The sequence below is a fragment of the Periophthalmus magnuspinnatus genome, chromosome 24 (genome assembly GCF_009829125.3).
Source record: "Periophthalmus magnuspinnatus isolate fPerMag1 chromosome 24, fPerMag1.2.pri, whole genome shotgun sequence".
Lineage (NCBI taxonomy): Eukaryota > Metazoa > Chordata > Actinopteri > Gobiiformes > Gobiidae > Periophthalmus > Periophthalmus magnuspinnatus.
The window spans coordinates 1,855,037-1,874,988 of record NC_047149.1 but is presented as its reverse complement, the minus strand read 5'-3'; the positions used below and the strand labels follow the sequence as shown (position 1 = coordinate 1,874,988).

The 19,952-nt window shown below is 46.7% G+C and overlaps 1 protein-coding gene across 1 annotated transcript in view; it reads left to right on the top strand.

Annotated features, from left to right (window-relative positions):
• The window catches only part of galnt14 (UDP-N-acetyl-alpha-D-galactosamine:polypeptide N-acetylgalactosaminyltransferase 14 (GalNAc-T14)), a 226,087-nt gene that overhangs the window by 21,565 nt on the left and 184,570 nt on the right, over positions 1 to 19,952 (top strand). The window contains exon 2 of the mRNA XM_055232313.1: positions 3,751 to 3,920. Coding sequence (XP_055088288.1) covers positions 3,751 to 3,920 — 170 coding nt within the window. The remainder of the gene's footprint in view (positions 1 to 3,750; positions 3,921 to 19,952) is intronic.

Sequence of the window (19,952 nt, the reverse complement as noted above, 5' to 3'; positions counted from 1 at the left end):
TCTCATTTCAGGCGCAGCGCTTGTGACCCTCCGATAACAAAAGGCGAGTCGCTCTGAGCAGCAGAAGCTAATTGGCAAAGTGCAGATAAAGGGATTAGCGCTGAATTATGTAAACCACGTTAGCGAGTGCTGCCGGATCCGCGCCTATGTGTCTGTGTGGCGTTACGGATCAGGCAGTGTTGCGTGGCTAATCCATGTGTACCTGGGCAGATTAGCTTTTGTGCTCCTCGGGCTCAGACGCGAGATGGGAATTTGAATCGGACGTAAACACTCCAGGATGAGAAAGTCTTACAGTTGGAAAAAGAACCAGAGAATAAACAAGAATCAAACCAGGACTAAAAGTGGACTAAACCAGGACTAAATCAGGGCTAAACATTAAAATGGGGCTACAAGAAAAAACACCAAATCTTTGTTTCAAAGAGTATTCACCTCAATAGAAACGTGACCTGGTTATAAAGAATAGGCCCCTGTCCAAAAAGGAGCGTGCACGTGGACCATGACTGTGTACATGGACCATGAGCATGCACGTGGTCCATGAGTGTGCACATGAGTGGAGGGCAGTGATTGGTCACACTTGATTTGTTTCGTGGTTGTAGCGGGTGTTTTATCAAGGCTCACAGCTTTGACCTGAAAATAAGAAATAAAACATCATATTTCTGTGAGAATGGATTCTGAATTAAACCAAACCTGGATTAAACCAAAACTATTATGACCAAAGAATGTAAAGTAGGTTTTACCCAGGACTTAATAAAACCAGGACTGAAACAGGACCAAACCAGGACTAAACCGGGACTTAAAACAGGAAACCATAAGATCTAAACCAGGACTAAACTGGGCAAAACAAGGGCAAGGACCAATCCTAAACCACAAATCCAAACCAGGTCTAAATCAAGACTAACCAAGAAGTAAACCAGGTCAAACAGAACTAAACCAGGATTAAATCAGGACTAAATCAAGACTTAACTGGGACTGAACCACAACAAAATCATACAGTAACTACTGTGAACTAGGACTGAAGAAGGACTAAACCAGGACTAAACCAGGTCTAAACCAGGTCTAAACCAGGACTAAACCAGGACTAAACCAGGATTAAATCAGGACTAAACTGGGACTGAACCACGCCAAAACTATACAGAATTAAACTAGGATTGAAGCAGGACCAAACCAGGACCAAACCAGGACTAAACCAGGACTAAACCAGGACTAAACCAGGACCGAACCAGGACTAAACCAGGACTAAACCAGGACTAAACCAGGACTAAACCAGGACTAAACCAGGACTAAACCAGGACCAAACCAGGACTAAACCAGGACTAAACCAGTACTGAACCAGGACTAACCAGGACTAAACCAGGACTAAACCAGGACCAAACCAGGCCTAAACCAGGACTGTAAAATGATCTTTCTGAAATGCCCTGTTTTGCCTTCCCTGAGTCTCTGTCCTTCACACCACTCTGGTTTAATCTGGAGGAGGCGGACGTGTCGTAAAAATGAAATTATAATTTGTCTCATTAATAAAAGCATGATTTTGTGATTTTTATCTGTTAGTCCTTAAAATAGTGTCTCATTGTTTGGATACAGACTGCGGCAGAGACTTAGTAATGATTAAACTAGCACTGAACCAGGACTAAACCAGTTCTGAACCAGGTCTAAACCAAGAGTGAACAAAGTCTAAAGCACATCTAATCTAATTTCATAAAAACTAAATTAGGAGTAAACCAGAACTAAATCTGCTCCAAAGCCAGTCTAAACCCGGTCTAAATCAGGTCCAAACGCGGGTTAAACTCTGACTAAAACTAGTCTACAACGTGATCTAAACCTGGTCTAAATCAGGTCCAAACGCGGTTCAAATTCTGTCTAAACCTGATCTAAATCCGGTCTAAACCTGATCTACAGCAGGTCCAAACCTCGGTCCGTCTCTCTGGAGGTCATTGGTGGAAAGTGTCCAGGTGAGTTAGTCTGATGCAGGTGTGAAGTGAGAGGAGCCAATGGCTGCCACCAGGACTCATTACAGACCAGGGTCTAAAACAGGACTAAAACAAAAAAAAAACAAAAAAACAATATCTAAAAACAGATTAAAACAGGACTAAACCAAAACTAGAACTAAAGGAGGACAAAAGAGGACTAGGATCTAAACCAGGACTAAAAGAGGATCTAAAGCAAGATTAGCCTTGGACTATAGGACTAAAGAGGATTGAACTAGGTCTAAAACAAGATTTAAAATATAATTAAACCAAGTCTAAACCAGCATCAAACCAGGTCTAAATCAAGTTCAAACCAGGTCTGACCAGATCTGAACCAGCCCACATATTGGACCCTCTGTTGGCTGCACAGCCAGAGGAGCAGGTGGTCCATTACAGCTGTCCACTCACATTAATCAGACCTGTTTATTTCAGCAAAATTCCCCCAAAACAAGACACAGGCCTACTACTGCTGTGCTCATGAGCAAGACACAGGACTAAACCAAGACAACACAACGGACTAAACGACGGACAGAACCAGGACTGAACCAGGAATGAACCAGGACTGAACCAGGACTGAACCAAGGACTGAACCAGGATCGATCTAGGACTAAACCAAGACTGAAACAAGACTGAACAAAGGACTGAAGCAAGGACTGGAACCAGGATTGAACCAAGACTAAACCAGGACTAAACCAAGGACTGAACCAAAAACTGATCCAAGGACTGATCCAGGACAAAACCAGAACTATACCAAGGACGGGACCAAGACTGAACCATGGACTAAACCAGGATTGAGCCAAGGACTGAACCAAGGACTGAAGCAAGGACTGAACCAAGGACTGAAGCAAGGACTGAACCAAGGACTGAACCAAGGAATGAACCAAGGGTTGAACCAGGACTAAACCAGGACTAAACCAAGGACTGAACCAAGGACTGAACCAAGAATGAACCATGGACTGAAACAAGGACTGAACCAGGACTGAAACAAGGACTGAACCAGGACTGAAACAAGGACTGAACCAAGGCTGAAGCAGGGTCAAACCAGGTCTAGACCAGGTCTAAACCAGGACTGACAGATAAATAGTGGTCTGAAAGCTTGGTGGTGTTGTGGTCATTTAGCCATCACAGAGCAGGACTTTAGAGGTGGACATTTTGTGAACACAATAATGACACAAAATGGAAGAGCCATTTGAGCCGTTTCTTTCACATGTTTCACGCCTCTGAGAAACTAATGCTGAGTTCCAGGCCACTGGGAATGTTCTGACCTTGGAGCATTCCAGCTGAATTAACTCGTATGTAAACAAGAAGGCTCACTCTAAACCACAGGCTAAAGAAATGTTAGATTGTCAGAATTAATCTGTAGTAAATGTTGACTTTTTTATAGGATGGTAACCACTCAGATAAATGAGACATGGAACAGTACTTTTTTGGAGGGGTCCACTAATTTCTTTGTACCGGGGATGTTTTTGTTATTTTAAGTGCAGGCTCCAAAAATCATTTTTTATGCTATTTATTCATTGTAGCTCCTTACCATGTGCAGCTACGCGTGGAGTGGCAGCAGTGAGTACAGATGTGTGCCTAAGCCTACTGCTTGTCCTGGTTGAGTCTTTGTTTAGGTCTCGTCCAAGGTTAAAGTGTACTTTATCTGTCTGGATTTGACCCATCTGTGAAATGGGATCCATCTCCATGATCTTGTTGCTAGTCTTGGTCAGGACTACCTTAGCTGGAGGATTTGACCTATTGTGCATGTTTGCATGTCTTTACATCTTTTACATCTTTTTCCCAGATGTCGGACTCGGAGTGGGAGGACCTTTTGGATGGATTTGACGAGCGCTCGTACTTAAACGCTCGGAAATGGAAACCTGGAGATGATCCTTACACGCTGTACGCCTTTAACCAGAGGGAGAGCGAAAGGATACCGAGTAACAGAGCTCTGAGGGACACGAGGCACTACAGGTGAGAGACACTGTCCCTACAAGTCAAACACAGCATTACAGGTGAGAGACACTGTCCCTACAGGTCAAACTCAGCTCTACAGGTGAGAGACACTGTCCCCACAGGTCAAACACAGCTCTACAGGTGAGAGACACTGTCCCTACAGGTCAAACACAGCACTACGGGTGAGAGACACTGTCCCTACAGGTCAAACTCAGCTCTACAGGTGAGAGACACTGTCCCCACAGGTCAAACACAGCTCTACAGGTGAGAGACACTGTCCCTACAGGTCAAACACAGCACTACGGGTGAGAGACACTGTCCCTACAGGTCAAACGTTATCACACTGTATATTGTGAGAATTAAAGCAATCAAATAGAGCTATTAAACTGAACTGTACCTAATCAAGACAGTCCTGTGTGATGTCATGTAGTACTTGAAATTGTAGAGGCCACAGGAGGCAGCACAGACTTTCTGACTGTTTTTTCATCAGAAAGCTGTAAATGACGCTGAGTCTCCCCTTACTTTGCTCTTCGTGCTAAGTCAGCTGCATCCCACTAATGAAACTACTGCACATCACATCAGGTTTGTCAAGTTATACTGTACAGTTTTGTATCATGTTTTTGTATATTTATGGAGAATTGTCATGTGGAGCACGGGTGATTGTCATGAGTTTTGATCTGAATCTTACAGTTTTGAGTAAGGAGGGTTCGAGTAGAGCCCGGGAGAGATTATACTCAAACATGCATGGATGATATCTAACATCTCTTCAAGCATGTTATTGATGAAGGAACAACATTATAACAAAAAAAAAGCCAAAAAATTGATTTTGCTTAATACCCCCACTTTACTATATCTCTTTTTTTAAATTCCTGCTTTTTCCGAGTATGTTTCATTATGTCAGAATGGCCGTCCACTCGTCTCCTGTTTTATCTCAGAGGGACTAGACTTTTCAACGGCGTGTTCTTATCTCTGTGAAGTCGTGAAGCGGTCTCTAAAAGGATTCTGTTCTGTTTAATTTAATTTTGAAAGCGGCGCTAGTTTCTGCGTCTGCTGTGAAACGCGTGTGTCCTGGAATCATAATGGGATCACACACAGAGTTCAGTCTCTGCTACAGTGGGTCCAGTTTTTACAATTATGCTGAAAAAAATCAAATTCGGAATTTTCTATTAAATACTAGAATGTTCACAATTTAAACCCATCCAGGAGCAGTCACATCTGAGTGAAGACTGAAATCTGTACAGGGACATTTCAGAACACGTTTGTAGAGGTTTAACTACAGACTTAGCAGCTTTTACACAGAATAAGACCCCGTAGAGAGAGGGACATTAAGTTCTCAAAAAGGTCTTAATACATCACCATAGACCAGGGGTGTTCATTACGTCGATCGCGATCTACCAGTCGATCGTGAAGGCATTTTGGGTAGATCACGTCCCGTCATCCATCCAGTCACATGACTAATATAAAGTACAACCAGTCAGATTACACCTGACTCTAGGTCACATCATGGGTGCTGCACACGCATAAACAAGCGCAAGTTAGTTTAACCCTATAGCGTCGGATCCTATCGTCGCAGATGGAGCGCAGTTGCGGACTTTCCAGCAGCGTAACTCCACAACTAGTCGTGCTCTCATGTAAATTCAAACGGTGTCTCAAAGCGGAGACATGGGGCTATCTCAATATTTTACCGTCATTACGGTAATCTGCCTCTGTTGTCCCTCGAAGGTGACGAATGAGTGCGCGGGTGCTGCGGGGATTTTCCCAGTCATTTATTCGATGCGTAAAAGAAAAAATACGGATGGATGTGTAAAATAGAAGTAGTTGTGTGAAAAAAATGCAGTAAATTCTGATACTTCGTTTAACATGTTTTTTATGGCTATAAAAAAAAGACAAAACTGTAATCAACATGATTAGCTCTGTTATCGCTTTCAAATGAAAAATGCAATTTTACTCCTGGCTGGCTGTCAGAAGCTACTGCCCGAAGTATACATCCCTCACTGATTCCATTCAGTGCAAGTCATCAGAGCAGTAATCATCATTCAAGTAATTATGAACATGTAAGAAGTTCATTTGTCCATCCATCCATCCATCCATCTTCTTCCGCTTATCCGGGGCCGGGTCGCGGGGGCAGCAGTCTAAGCAGGGACTCCCAGACTTCCCTCACCCCGGACACGTCCTCCAGCTCCTCCGGTGGGACCCCAAGGTGTTCCCAGGCCAGCCGAGAGACATAGTCCCTCCAGCGTGTCCTGGGTCTTCCCCGGGGCCTCCTCCCGGTGGGACATGCCCAGAACACCTCCCTAGGGAGGCATCCAGGAGGCATCCTGAGCAGATGCCCGAGCCACCTCAACTGGTTCCTCTCAACGTGTAGGAGCAGCGGCTCTACTCCGAGCTCCTCCCGTGTGACCGAGCTCCTCACCCTATCCCTAAGGGTGCGCCCGGCCACTCTGCGGAGGAAGCCCATTTCAGCCGCTTGTATCTGCGACCTTGTCCTTTCAGTCATTACCCAGAGCTCATGACCATAGGTGAAGGTAGGAACGTGGATTGACCGGTAAATCGAGAGCTTCGCCTTTGGGCTCAGCTCCTTCTTCACCACAACGGACCGATACAGCGACCGCATCACTGCAGACGCTGCACCGATCCGCCTGTCAATCTCCCGCTCCATCCTTCCCTCACTCGTGAACAAGACCCCGAGATACTTGAACTCCTCCACTTGGGGCAGAGACTCACCACCCACCCGGAAAGGGCAAACCACCTTTTTCCGGTCGAGAACCATGGCCTTGGATTTGGAGGAGCTGATTCTCATCCCAGCTGCTTCACACTCGGCTGCAAACCGCCCCAGTGCCTGTAGCAGGTCCTGGCTCGAAGAAGCCATCAGGACAACATCATCTGCAAACAGCAGAGATGAAATCCTGTGGTTCCCAAACCAGACCCCCTCCGGCCCCTGGCTGCGCCTAGAAATTCTGTCCATAAATATAATGAACAGAACCGGTGACAAAGGGCAGCCCTGGCGGAGTCCAACATGCACCGGGAACAGGTCTGACTTACTGCCGGCAATGCGAACACAGCTCCTGCTCCGGTCATACAGGGACCGGACAGCCCTTAGCAAAGAGCCCCGGACCCCATACTCCCAGAGCACCCCCCAAAGGACACCACGAGGGACACGGTTGAATGCCTTCTCCAGATCCACAAAACACATGTGGACTGGTTGGGCATACTCCCATGAGCCCTCGAGGACCCGATGGAGAGTATAGAGCTGGTCCAGTGTTCCACGACCGGGACGAAAACCACACTGCTCCTCCTGAATCCAAGGTTCGACTATCGGTCGGATTCTCCTCTCTAGTACCCTGGAATAGACCTTACCGGAAAGGCTGAGGAGTGTGATTCCCCTATAATTGGAACACACCCTCCGGTCCCCCTTCTTATACAGAGGGACCACCACCCCGGTCTGCCAGTCCACAGGTACTGTCCCTGACCGCCACGCGATGTTGCAGAGACGTGTCAGCTAAGACAGCCCCACAACATCCAGAGACTTGAGGTACTCAGGACGGATCTCGTCCACCCCCGGAGCCTTGCCACCGAGGAGCTTGCCAACCACCTCAGTGACTTCAGCCAGGGTGATGGACGAGTCCGCCTCTGGGTCCCCAGTTTCTGCTTGCTCCTCGGAAGACGTGACAGTGGGATTGAGGAGATCCTCAAAGTATTCCTTCCACTGCCCGACAACATCCCCAGTCGAGGTCAGCAGCTCTCCACCCGCACTGTAAACAGTGTTGGTGAAGCACTGCTTCCCCCTCCTGAGGCGTCGGACGGTTTGCCAGAATCTCTTTGAGGCCGTCCGATAGTCCTCCTCCATGGCCTCCCCGAACTCCTCCCAACCCCGAGTTTTTGCCTTTGTGACTGCCTGAGCCGCGGCACGCTTGGCCCGCCGGTACTCATCAGCTGCCTCAGGAGTCCCACGAGCCAACAAGGCTCGATAGGACTCCTTCAGCTTGACGGCATCCCTTACTTCCGGTGTCCACCACCGGGATTGCCGCCGCGACAAGCACCACAGACCTTACGACCACAGCTATGAGCAGCCACATCGACAATAAAGGTGGAGAACATGGCCCACTTGGAGTCCATGTCTCCAACCTCCCCCGGGATCAGGGAGAAGCTCTCCCGGAGGTGGGAGTTGAAGACCCCCCTGACAGAGGGCTCCGCCAGACGTTCCCATCAGACCCTCACAATGCGCTTGGGCCTGCCAGGTCTGTCCGGCTTCCTCCTCCGCCAGCGGATCCAACTCACCACCAGGTGGTGATCAGTTGACAGCTCAGCCCCTCTCTTCACCCGAGTGTCCAAGACACGCGGTCGGAGGTCAGATGACATGACAACAAAGTCGATCATCAACCTCCGACCTAGAGTGTCCTGGTGCCACGTGCACCGATGGACACCCTTGTGCTCGAACATGATGTTTGTTATGGACAAACTGTGACTAGCACAGAAGTCCAATAACAAAACACCGCTCGGGTTCAGATCGGGGAGGCCGTTCCTCCCAATCACGCCCCTCCAAGTGTCACTGTCGTTACCCACATGGGCGTTGAAGTCCCCCAGGAGAACAACGGAGTCCCCGGTTGGTGCACTGTCTAGTACCCCTCCCAGGGACTCCAAGAAGGCCGGGTACTCCGCACTGCTGTTTGGCCCTTAGGCTGACACAACAGTGAGAGACCTGTCCCCGACCTGAAGGCGCAGGGACGCGACCCTCTCGTTCACCGGGGTGAACTCCAACACGTGGCGGCTGAGCTGTGGGGCAATGAGCAAGCCCACACCAGCTCGCCGCCGCTCCCCGTGGGCAACGCCAGAGAAATGGAGAGTCCAACCCTTCTCAAGAAGTTGGGTTCCAGAGCCCAAGCTGTGCGTGGAGGTGAGGCCGACTATATCTAGCCGGTAACGCTCAACCTCCCACACAAGCTCAGGCTCCTTCCCCCCCAGCGAGGTGACATTCCATGTCCCCAGAGCTAGTCTCCATGTCCGGAGATCCGGTCGTCGAGGTCCCCGCCTTCGACTGCCGCCCGGATCTCTCTGCACCCATGGCATGGCTCCTTCCGCAGGTGGTGGGACCACGGGAGGATGGCCCCACGTTGTTCCTTCGGGCTGGGCCCGACCGGGCCCCGTGGGGAAAGGCCCGGCCACCAGGCGCTCGCTGCCGAGCACCCACCCCAGGCCTGGCTCCAGGGTGGGGTCCCGGTAACGCCAGTCCGGGCGACGTAACTGGCCTTGTTCTTTTTCTCTTCATGTAGGGCTTCTGAACCGCTCTTAGTCAGACCCGTCTCCCAGGACCTGTTTGCCATGGGTGACCCTACCACGGGCATGAAGCCCCCGACAACATAGCTCCCAGGATCATTCGGGTGCTCAAACCCCTCCACCACGTTAAGGTGGCGGTTCAGGGAGGGGTTCAGTTGTGTTGTGCAGTATTATCTCATGACGTTGTGCAAGGTACATCAAAATGCACTGTACATGTAAGAATTCATAATATATTTACAAATAAATATATGTTTAACATTTTTGTATTTGGTGGTAGATCTTTCAAACACGATCATTTTAAAAGTAGCTCACATACTGAAAAAGTCTGAGCACCCCTGCCATAGACTCTAAATACACTGAGCACCCCTGCCATAGACTCTAAATACACTCCCGACCAAAAAAAAAAAGTCATCACCTGGATTTAACTAAGCAAATAGGCTGGGGTTGCTGCAGTTGATCAGGTCTAGGTTCAGCAACAGTCTGTGCTCAAAGAATGAGGTCAGCTGACACCTGAATATACTGAATCATCAGGTTATTCCATCAATGGATTTTTTCTTACCTAATGGCACAGACATATTCCAAGATGACAATGCCAGGATTCATCAGGCTGAAATTGTGACAGAGTGGTTCAGGAGCATGAGACATCATTTTCACACATGGATTGTCCACCACGGAGTCCAGACTTTAACCCCATTGAGAATCTTTGAGATGTGCTGGAGAAGGCTTTGTGCAGTGGTCAGACTCAACCATCATCAATGCAACATCTTGGTGGAAAATTAATGCAACACTGGATGGAAATGTATCTTATGATATTTCAGAAGCTTATCAAAACAATTCCACAGCGAATGCATGCTGTAATCAAAGCTAAAGGCGGAACAACCAAATATTAGAGTGTGTGACTTTTTTTTGGTGGCAACTTTTTTAGACATAGCTAACACACTAGCTGCAGTGTTCCAAATAGGAAGTGATTATGGATTCGCTTCTGGCTCTGATTCACTTTCTCTGTAAAAACTGTGTCCCCTCTCTTTGTAACTGCTGCTTTCAGACTCGTCATTTTGGTCATCATTTGTTCATCATTTGTTCATTGTCATTTGTTTGTATTAACCCACTCTACATGATCCTGGGGGTTTGTATTTCATAATTTTGTCCCTAAATCAAGATATGAACATTAATAACAGACCATGAGTGTAATGTGCAATAAGTGGATGTGCAACTATGGGAACTGTGCTATGAGTGTAATGTAACCCCAGTCCTTGGGACAACGGATGGAAATGAGCCTTTGGCTATAATCTGGTGTGTTTACATTCATGTTGTATCATGTTGGTTCATTAACATGTACTGTCTGAATCAAATGAATAAAAAAAAAAATCAATCAATCAAAATAAACCAATGAGTTGCCCTCTTTCACCAAGGTCGCTCTCACCTGCGTTAGTGTTGGTTGCTATGATATTCATGGTGGAAATTCCAAATATGGAGCTCTGCTCCAGATTAGTCGCTGCAACTGCTAGCCTCGAACAGCTTCATTTGACTGGAGCCGAGCCCTGTGGTGATGTCACTCTCACTCTGTCCACTTCTTTACACAGTCTACGTACATCACTCATATTCTTAAAACTGCACTATGAAACTTTTCTGGAGCTACCTACTTCCCTCCATGAAGATCTTCCTTTCCCACAGTATGGCATTCAATCTCTCTATCAATTAGAGGTGTTTTTAGTGCTCAACAATGCCTTAAAAAAACATACTGTACATTCTTACTGTGAGCAGGGTGAACCTCTCCACAGATCTGACATGTAACTTTGCCTGGTCTTGTCATCTACTTTTTCCCGTGGAGATAGATCAATTTAAAGCCATTCTGAGGAACATCCTAGGCAAAACAATAACATTTCAATGGAGACAGGAGCAGACGGGAGCAGACAGGAGCAGAAAGAAGCATAGAGACAGGAGCAGAGACAGGAGCAGAAAGGAGCAAAGAGACAGGAGCAGATGGGAGCAGACAGGAGCAGAGACAGGAGCAAACAGGAGCAGAGACAGGAGCAAACAGGAGCAGAGACAGGAGCAGACGGGAACAGACAGGAGCAGACGGGAGCAGACAGGAGCAGAGACAGGAGCACACAGGAGCAGACAGGAACAGTCAGGAGCAGAGACAGGAGCAGACGGGAGCAGATGGGAGCAAACGGGAGCAGATGGGAACAGACAGGAGCAGACATGAGCAGAGACAGGAGCAGACAGGAGCAGAGACAGGAGCAGGCAGGAGCAGAGACAGGAGCAGGCAGGAGCAGAGACAGGAGCAGACAGGAGCAGCGAGTGGAGCAGACAGGAGCAGGTAGGAGCAGAGACAGGAGCAGACAGAAGAAGAGACAGGAGCAGACAGGAGCAGACAGGAGCAGAGACAGGAGCAGACAGGAGCAGAGACAGGAGCAGAGACAGGAGCAGGCAGAAGCAGACAGGAGCAGAGACAGGAGCAGGCAGGAGCAGACAGGAGCAGAGACAGGAGCAGAGGCAGGAGCAGACAGGAGCAGAGACAGGAGCAGGCAGAAGCAGACAGGAGCAGAGACAGGAGCAGGCAGGAACAGACAGGAGCAGGCAGGAGCTGGTTGTGTAGTAGATTAGGGCAAATCAGTGAAGTGCTTTAGAAACAGCACAAGATCAGACATGTGCCAATTATCACTGCATCTCCACCTCTGTTTTACACACTCTCTCTCTCTCCTCCTCTCCTCTTTCTCTATCTCACCTGTTCATGCACATTAGTGTAGTAATCTGTATTCTCTCCTCCCTCTCTCTGTCTCTCTCCTCCTCTCCTCCTTTCTCTCTCTCTCCCTCTCACATGTTCGTACACATTAGAGGAGTCATCTGTAGTCTCTCCTCACTCTCTCTCTCCTCCTGTCCTCCTTTCTCTCTCTCTCTCTCTCTCTCTCACCTGTTCGTACACATTAGAGGAGTCATCTATAGTCTCTCCTCACTCTCTCTCCCTCTCCTCTCCTCTCTCTCTCCTCCCTCTCTTCTCCTCTCCTCCCCTCTCTCACTCTCTCTCTCTCTCTCTCACATGTTCGTACACATTAGAGGAGTCATCTGTAGTCTCTCCTCCCTCTCTCCTCCTCTCCTCCCCTCTCTCTCTCACTTGTTCGTACACATTAGTATAATCTATAGTCTCTCCTCACTCTCTCTGTCCCTCTCCTCTCTGTCCCTCTCTCCTCCTCTCCTCCTCTCTCACACCTGTTCGTACACATTAAAGGAGTAATCTGTCGTCTCTCCTCCCACACGTTGCTGAGGGGAGCATGTCGCAGGAGCTTCCTCTGCAGCAGACAGACAGACTGCAGTATTTCAGATCACATCTACATATAATATATAGTACAATGTAACTCTTACTGGAGTAATACATTACACAGTGTAACAGTACTCTTACTCGAGTAATATATTACACAGTGTAACAGTACTTTTAGTCGAGTAATAATTGTGGTTGCTCATCCCCTGTAAGTGACTGTGGTGACAGAAGTTTTATAGTGACAATATGAAATGATGAGAGACATAAACTCTTGGTTTGGCCTTTTCAACCGTTGCTTTAAATTGTTTTGCAGACTAAAGTGCAGACAAAGTACAGAGTACAGAGTACAGAGTACAGGGTCTACTCCTGTTTAGAGAAAATTAAATCCAGGAGCTTCTGGCTGTGAGGCAGGAGAGCTAACCACTCTGCCACTGCTCTACCACTACTGTACACTTGTATTTGAGTCACAGTTTACACAGACTATAGACCTGTTTTAGTCCTGGTTCAGTCCCGGTCTAGTCCTGTATTGCTGTATTATGGAGTATATTATTATAGTCCTGGTCTAGTCCAGGTCTAGATCTGGTCTAGTCCTGGACTATTCCTGTATTGCTGTATTATGGAGTATATTATTAGGTCCTGGTCTAGTCCAGGTCTAGATCAGGTCTAGATCTGGTCTAGTCCTGGTCTAGTCCTATATTGCTGTATTATGGAGTTTATTATTATAGCCCTGGTATAGTCCAGGTCTAGCTCTGGTCTAGTCCCAGTCTAGTCCTGGTCTAGATCTGGTCTAGTCCCGTTTTAGTCCCAGTCTAGTCCCGGTCTAGACCTGGTCTAGTCCCGGTCCAGTCCTGGTCCAGTTCTGGTCTAGTCCCGGTCCAGTCCCGGTCTAGTCCTGTATTGCTGTATTATGGAGTATATTATTATAGTCCTGGTCTAGTCCCAGTCTAGTCCCGGTCTAGTCCTGTATTGCTGTATTATGAAGTATATTATTATAGTCCTGGTCTAGTCCCGGTCTAGTCCTGTATTGCTGTATTATGAAGTATATTATTATAGTCCTGGTCTAGTCCCGGTCTATTCCTGTATTGCTGTATTATGGAGTATATTATTATAGTCCTGGTCTAGCCCCGGTCTAGTCCTGTATTGCTGTATTATGGAGTATATTATTATAGTCCTGGTCTAGTCCCGGTCTAGTCCTGTATTGCTGTATTATGGAGTATATTATTATAGTCCTGGTCTAGTCCCGGTCTAGTCCTGTATTGCTGTATTATGAAGTATATTATTATAGTCCTGGTCTAGTCCCGGTCTATTCCTGTATTGCTGTATTATGGAGTATATTATTATAGTCCTGGTCTAGCCCCGGTCTAGTCCTGTATTGCTGTATTATGGAGTATATTATTATAGTCCTGGTCTAGTCCCGGTCTAGTCCTGTATTGCTGTATTATGAAGTATATTATTATAGTCCTGGTCTAGTCCCTGTCTAGTCCTGTATTGCTGTATTATGAAGTATATTATTATAGTCCTGGTCTAGTCCCTGTCTAGTCCTGTATTGCTGTATTATGGAGTATATTATTATAGTCCTGGTCTAGTCCCGGTCTAGTCCTGTATTGCTGTATTATGAAGTATATTATTATAGTCCTGGTCTAGCCCCGGTCTAGTCCTGTATTGCTGTATTATGGAGTATATTATTATAGTCCTGGTCTAGTCCCGGTCTAGTCCTGTATTGCTGTATTATGAAGTATATTATTATAGTCCTGGTCTAGCCCCGGTCTAGTCCTGTATTGCTGTATTATGGAGTATATTATTATAGTCCTGGTCTAGTCCCGGTCTAGTCCCGGTCTAGTCCTGTATTGCTGTATTATGGAGTATATTGTGCTTTGGAGAAGTGCAGTTGTAGAATCTGTGATGGGTCTCATTGCTCAAAGTCGGACAGCTCTGCTCCCTCTGTGAGATTATGAAGTAACGCTCCTCTCTTCCACCCTGCATCTCTCTATCATGGAGCGGAAGACGGAGAGAGGAGAAGAGAGAGAGGAGAGAGGGAGGTTATGAAGTAACGCTCCTCTCTTCCACCCTGCATCTCTCTATCATGGAGCGGAAGAGGGAGAGAGGACAAGAGAGAGAGGAGAGAGGGAGGTTATGAAGTAATGCTTCTCTCCTCCGCCTTGCATCTCTCTATCATGGAGTGGAAGAGGGAGAGAGGACAAGAGAGAGAGGAGAGAGGGAGGTTATGAAGTAATGCTTCTCTCCTCCGCCCTGCATCTCTCTATCATGGAGGGGAGGAGGGAGAGAGGAAGAGAAGAGAGAGAAGGAGAGGAGAGAAGAGAGGGGGGTGCGAGGTTATGAAGTACACTCCTCACCTCTGCATCTCTCTATCATGGAGCAAGGGAAGGTGGGAGAGGAGAGGAAAAAAGAGTAAAAAGAAGGAGATGAGATGGAGTGTGAAGAGAGGCGAGGCGTGTGGGGGCAGAAAGAGAGGGACAAATAGGGTAGAGGAGAGAGAGAGGAAGGGAGAAGGGGAGGAAGGGAGGAGAGACCGGGAGGGAGAGAGGGAGTGTGTGATGGATCAGGAAAGGAGCAAAAACTGCAATGGTGTGGGAAAAGATACACTCCTTATAGTTTAAGAAAAGAGGGAGAAAGAGGGAGAGAGCGAGAGAGAGAATGAAAGAGAGAGCGACAGAGAGAATGAGAGAGAGAGAGAGTAAGAGAGAGCGCGCGAGAGAGAGAGAGAGTGAGTCAGAAAAAAACACATCACGCTGAGGGTGATCTACATGTTTCTTTACCTGAAAGTCTTGAGTGTGAAACTCAAGAAAAAATACAAAATGGTTTTGAACAACACATTTTCAGGAGCAATCTGAGCGTTCATGGTTCAACAAAAAGGTGAGAGTGACAAACTGAAAAACTGCTGGCTAATGCTAGCTAGCTTCTGACTGTAATTTTATGTAAGAGGGACTTGTTTAACAGCACAAATCAGCTCAGCTGTTGTAGTTCCAGCTAAGTCAATTTGTGTTAAAACAAAGCTCAGATTAAAGTCCATCTTGAGTAACAGAGCTTCAGACAGAGCAGTGCCTCAACTTAGCATCACGCCCCCAGGAAATGTTGATGACATCAGCTGCAAAGTATCAATTCTGCAAACTGGACTTTTCAGACCTTTAACCATGTTCTAGTTGTTTGTTCTTATTGAGCCTCTAAAGTTGTATTTGGACTGATTCATGTTTGAGTAATCTTTAATTGCACCGATCTACCCCCGTTTTCTAACGCAGAAGTTAGCGAATCTGTTTCTTCTATTAAGTTGTTAAAACATAATGATCCACAGTGTCAGAGATGAGAACTATAGAGACTCAAGCTCAACTAGTTCCTGTTCTGCTTTAAACCTGACAAACCTCAAAGCCTCATCTCGTCTCATCTCTGACTGGTTTTGGTCAGTACTTGGATGGTAGGCCACTGGGCAAGACACTTCACCATCCTTTTCCAGTATAATGCTTCTGCCCCAAGGCAGCTGTGGCTATGATAATACTCTGTAAATGTCTGTGAGGGTCTACAAAAAGCTCCATATGAAGCCATTATATTTTTTATAAAAATTATTATGGCATCTACCATAGACTCTACATGTGACCCAAACATGTTAGGTCTGAATGTGTACTAGACCTGGTTTAGTCCTGTTTCAGTCCTGCTTTACTCCTGTTTCAGTCCCGGTTAAATCCTTTTTCAGACATGTTTCAGTTCTGGTTCAGTCCTGTTTCAGTCCTGGTTAAATCCTTTTTCAGACCTGTTTCAGTTCTGGTTCAGTCCTGTTTCAGTCCTGGTTCAGTCCTTTTTCAGTTCTGGTTCAGTCCTGTTTCAGTCCTGTCTCAACCCTGTTTCACAGGCCTGTTTCGGCACTGTTTCAGTCCTGTTTCGGCCCTGTTTCAGGCCTGTTTCGGCCCTGTTTCAGTCCTGTTTCGGCTCTTTTTCAGTCCTGGTTCAGTCCTGTTTTAGTCCTGGTTCAGTCCTGCTTTACTCCTGTTTTAGTCCTGTTTTAGTCCTGGTTCAGTCCTGTTTTAGTCCTGTTTCAGTCCTGTTTCAGTCCTGGTTCAGTCCTGTTTTAGTCCTGGTTCAGTCCTGGTTCAGTCCTGTTTTAGTCCTGTTTCAGTCCTGTTTCAGTCCTGGTTCAGTCCTGTTTCGACTCTTTTTCAGCACTGTTTCAGTCCTGTTTCAGTCCTGTTTTAGTCCTGGTTCAGTTCTCTGGATGTTGTTGTTATAAATCAGATCGTTCCTTCTGTTCATTTGTCATTCCTCTCCATTTGCGTCACTTTCTCACATCATGACTCCTCTCTCCATCCCTCTCTCACTCTGCTCTCTCGTTCGCTACATCCCTCACTAACCTTCTTCTGCTCTCTCACCTCAGTCTCTCCCTCGTTCTCTTTCCTCCTCTCTTTTCCCCTCTCTTTCTCTCCCTCGCCCTCCTTCTCTCCATCCCTCTCCCAGTTTCCCCCTCCTCTCCTTCTCTTCTTTCTCCATTCTTGTCTCTCCCTCTCTCCCCATCCCTCCTCTCTCCTCCCTCCCCTCTCCTTCTCTCTTTCTCTCTTTCTGTTGTAGATGATAAATATCAGATCATGACAAATGCTTCCCCCTCCGTGTACTCCCCAGACGCTTCCCTCTGCTCCTCGCTCCATCACACCAGAACACTGAGCCTTATGTTAGCGCTGTGCTAATGTTAGCGCCGCTGCGGTTAGCTCCAAAAAAACTGAAAAAAACATGAAAAATATGAAAAACCAAATGTGTTACAAGCTGCAGACGTCACAGAGGAGTGATGGAGGAGGAGAGCAAGCAGAGAGCATGTGAGGCCTGGTTTAGTCCTGGTTTAGACCTGGATTAGCCCTGGTTTATACCTGCTTTAGACCTGGGTTAGACCTGGGTTAGACCTGGGTTAGACCTGGGTTAGACCTGGTTTAGACCGGGATTAGACCTGGTTTAGCCCCAGTTTAGACCTGGTTCAGTCCTGGTTTAGACCAGGGTTAAACCTGGTTTAGAGCTGGTTTAGAGCTGGTTTAGACCTGGTTCAGTCCTGGGTTAGACCTGGGTTAGACCTGGTTTAGATTTGGTTTACACCTGGTTTAGATCTGCTTTAGACCGGGGTTAGACCTGGTTTAGACCTGGTTTAGTCCTAGTTTAGACCTGGTTCAGTCCTGGGTTAGACCTGGTTTAGATTTGGTTTACACCTGGTTTAGATCTGCTTTAGACCGGGGTTAGACCTGGTTTAGACCTGGTTTAGTCCTAGTTTAGACCTGGTTTAGTCCTAGTTTAAACCTGGTTTAGACCTGGTTTAGACCTGCTTTAAACCTGGGTTAGACCTGGTTTAGACCAGCTTTAAACCTGGGTTAGACCTGGTTTAGACCTGGTTTAGACCTGGTTTAGACCTGGTTTAGACCTGGTTTAGTCCTGGTTTAGGGCTGATGTAGACCTGGGTTAGACCTGGTTTAGACCTGCTTTAAACGTGGGTTAGACCTGGTTTAGACCTGGTTTAGACCTGATTTAGACCTGGTTTAGTCCTGGTTTAGGACTGATGTAGACCTGGGTTAGACCTGGTTTAGACCTGCTTTAGACCTGCTTTAGACCTGCTTTAGACCTGTTTTAGACCTGCTTTAGACCTGCTTTAGACATGCTTTAGACTTGGTTTAGACTTGCTTTAGACCTGCTTTAGACCTGCTTTAGACCTGCTTTAGACCTGGTTTAGACCTGCTTTAAACCTGGGTTAGACCTAGTTTAGTCCTGGTTTAGTCCTGGTTTAGACCTGGTTTAGAACTGCTTTAAACCTGGTTTAGACCTGGTTTAGACCTGCTTTAGACCTGCTTTAGACCTGCTTTAGACCTGCTTTAGACCTGGTTTAGTCCTGGTTTAGGCCTGATGTAGACCTAGGTTAGACCTGGTTTAGACCTGCTTTAGTCCTGGTTTAAACCTGGGTTAGACCTGGTTTAGACCTGGTTCAGACCTGGTTTAGACCTGGTTTAGACCTGGTTTAGACCTGGTTTAGACCTGGTTTAGACCTGGTTTAGGCCTGGTTTAGTCCTGGTTTAATCCTGGTTTAGACCTGGTTTAGACCTGCTTTAGACCTGCTTTAGACCTGCTTTAGACCTGCTTTAGACCTGCTTTAGACCTGCTTTAGACCTGCTTTAGACCTGGTTTAGACCTGCTTTAAACCTGGGTTAGACCTAGTTTAGTCCTGGTTTAGTCCTGGTTTAGACCTGGTTTAGAACTGCTTTAAACCTGGTTTAGACCTGGTTTAGACCTGCTTTAGACCTGCTTTAGACCTGCTTTAGACCTGCTTTAGACCTGCTTTAGACCTGGTTTAGTCCTGGTTTAGGCCTGATGCAGACCTAGGTTAGACCTGGTTTAGACCTGCTTTAGTCCTGGTTTAAACCTGGGTTAGACCTGGTTTAGACCTGGTTCAGACCTGGTTTAGACCTGGTTTAGACCTGGTTTAGACCTGGTTTAGACCTGGTTTAAACCTGGTTTAGGCCTGGTTTAGTCCTGGTTTAATCCTGGTTTAGACCTGGTTTAGACCTGCTTTAGACCTGCTTCATAAAGTGTATGTTTACATGCTATTCCCAGAAGCTTTTACTGTTTAGTTGACCACTTAGATCCATCAGTGTGTTGCTCTGCTTTATCTATGTGTCAACCAGGGACAGCAATGTCATTAACACCCAGGACCAGAGCCTCTCACAGGGGACACATCGCTCAGAGAGGAGGGGGACATCCAGGGACCACCAGGGACAACGAGGTCATTCACACCCAGGATCAGAGCCTCTTACGGGGGACACATTCCTCAGAGAGTAAGGGGACATCCAGGGACAAATAAGGACAAAACATCACTACAAACATCTAAAATTTACTGGTTTAAACTCCAGTAATTAAGTTTCAAATGTGTTCGGTTTTACATCTCTTCTTTCTGATCCACACTTGTACATCTCTCTCTCCCTTTCCTTCCTCCACCTTTCTTTCTTCTCTTTTGTCACTCCTTTCTTTTTCTCCCTTTCACCCCCCCTTCCCCATCTCTCATCTCTCTCTTACTCCCCCTCCTTCTCTGTTGTTGTTGTTGTTGTCGCTGTGTCAGATCTTACTCAGTTTCACAGACGCAAACATTAATCAGACCTACAGCTGCCTACAAGTTACTAAACCAGGACTAAACCAGAACTAAACCAGGATCAAACCAGATTAAACCAGAACTAAACCAGGATTAAACCATAACCAAACCAGGACTAAACCAGAACTAAACCAGGATCAAACCATAACTAAACCAGGACTAAACCAGAACTAAACTAGGATTAAACCATAACTAAACCAGGACTAAACCAGGACTAAACCAGGACTAAACCAGGACTAAACCAGAACTAAACCAAGATTAAACCATGATTAATCCATAACTAAACCAGAACTAAACCAGGATTAAACCAGAACTAAACCAAGATTAAACTATAACCAACCCAGGACTAAGCCAGAACTAAACCAGGATTAAACCATAACTAAACCAGGACTAAACC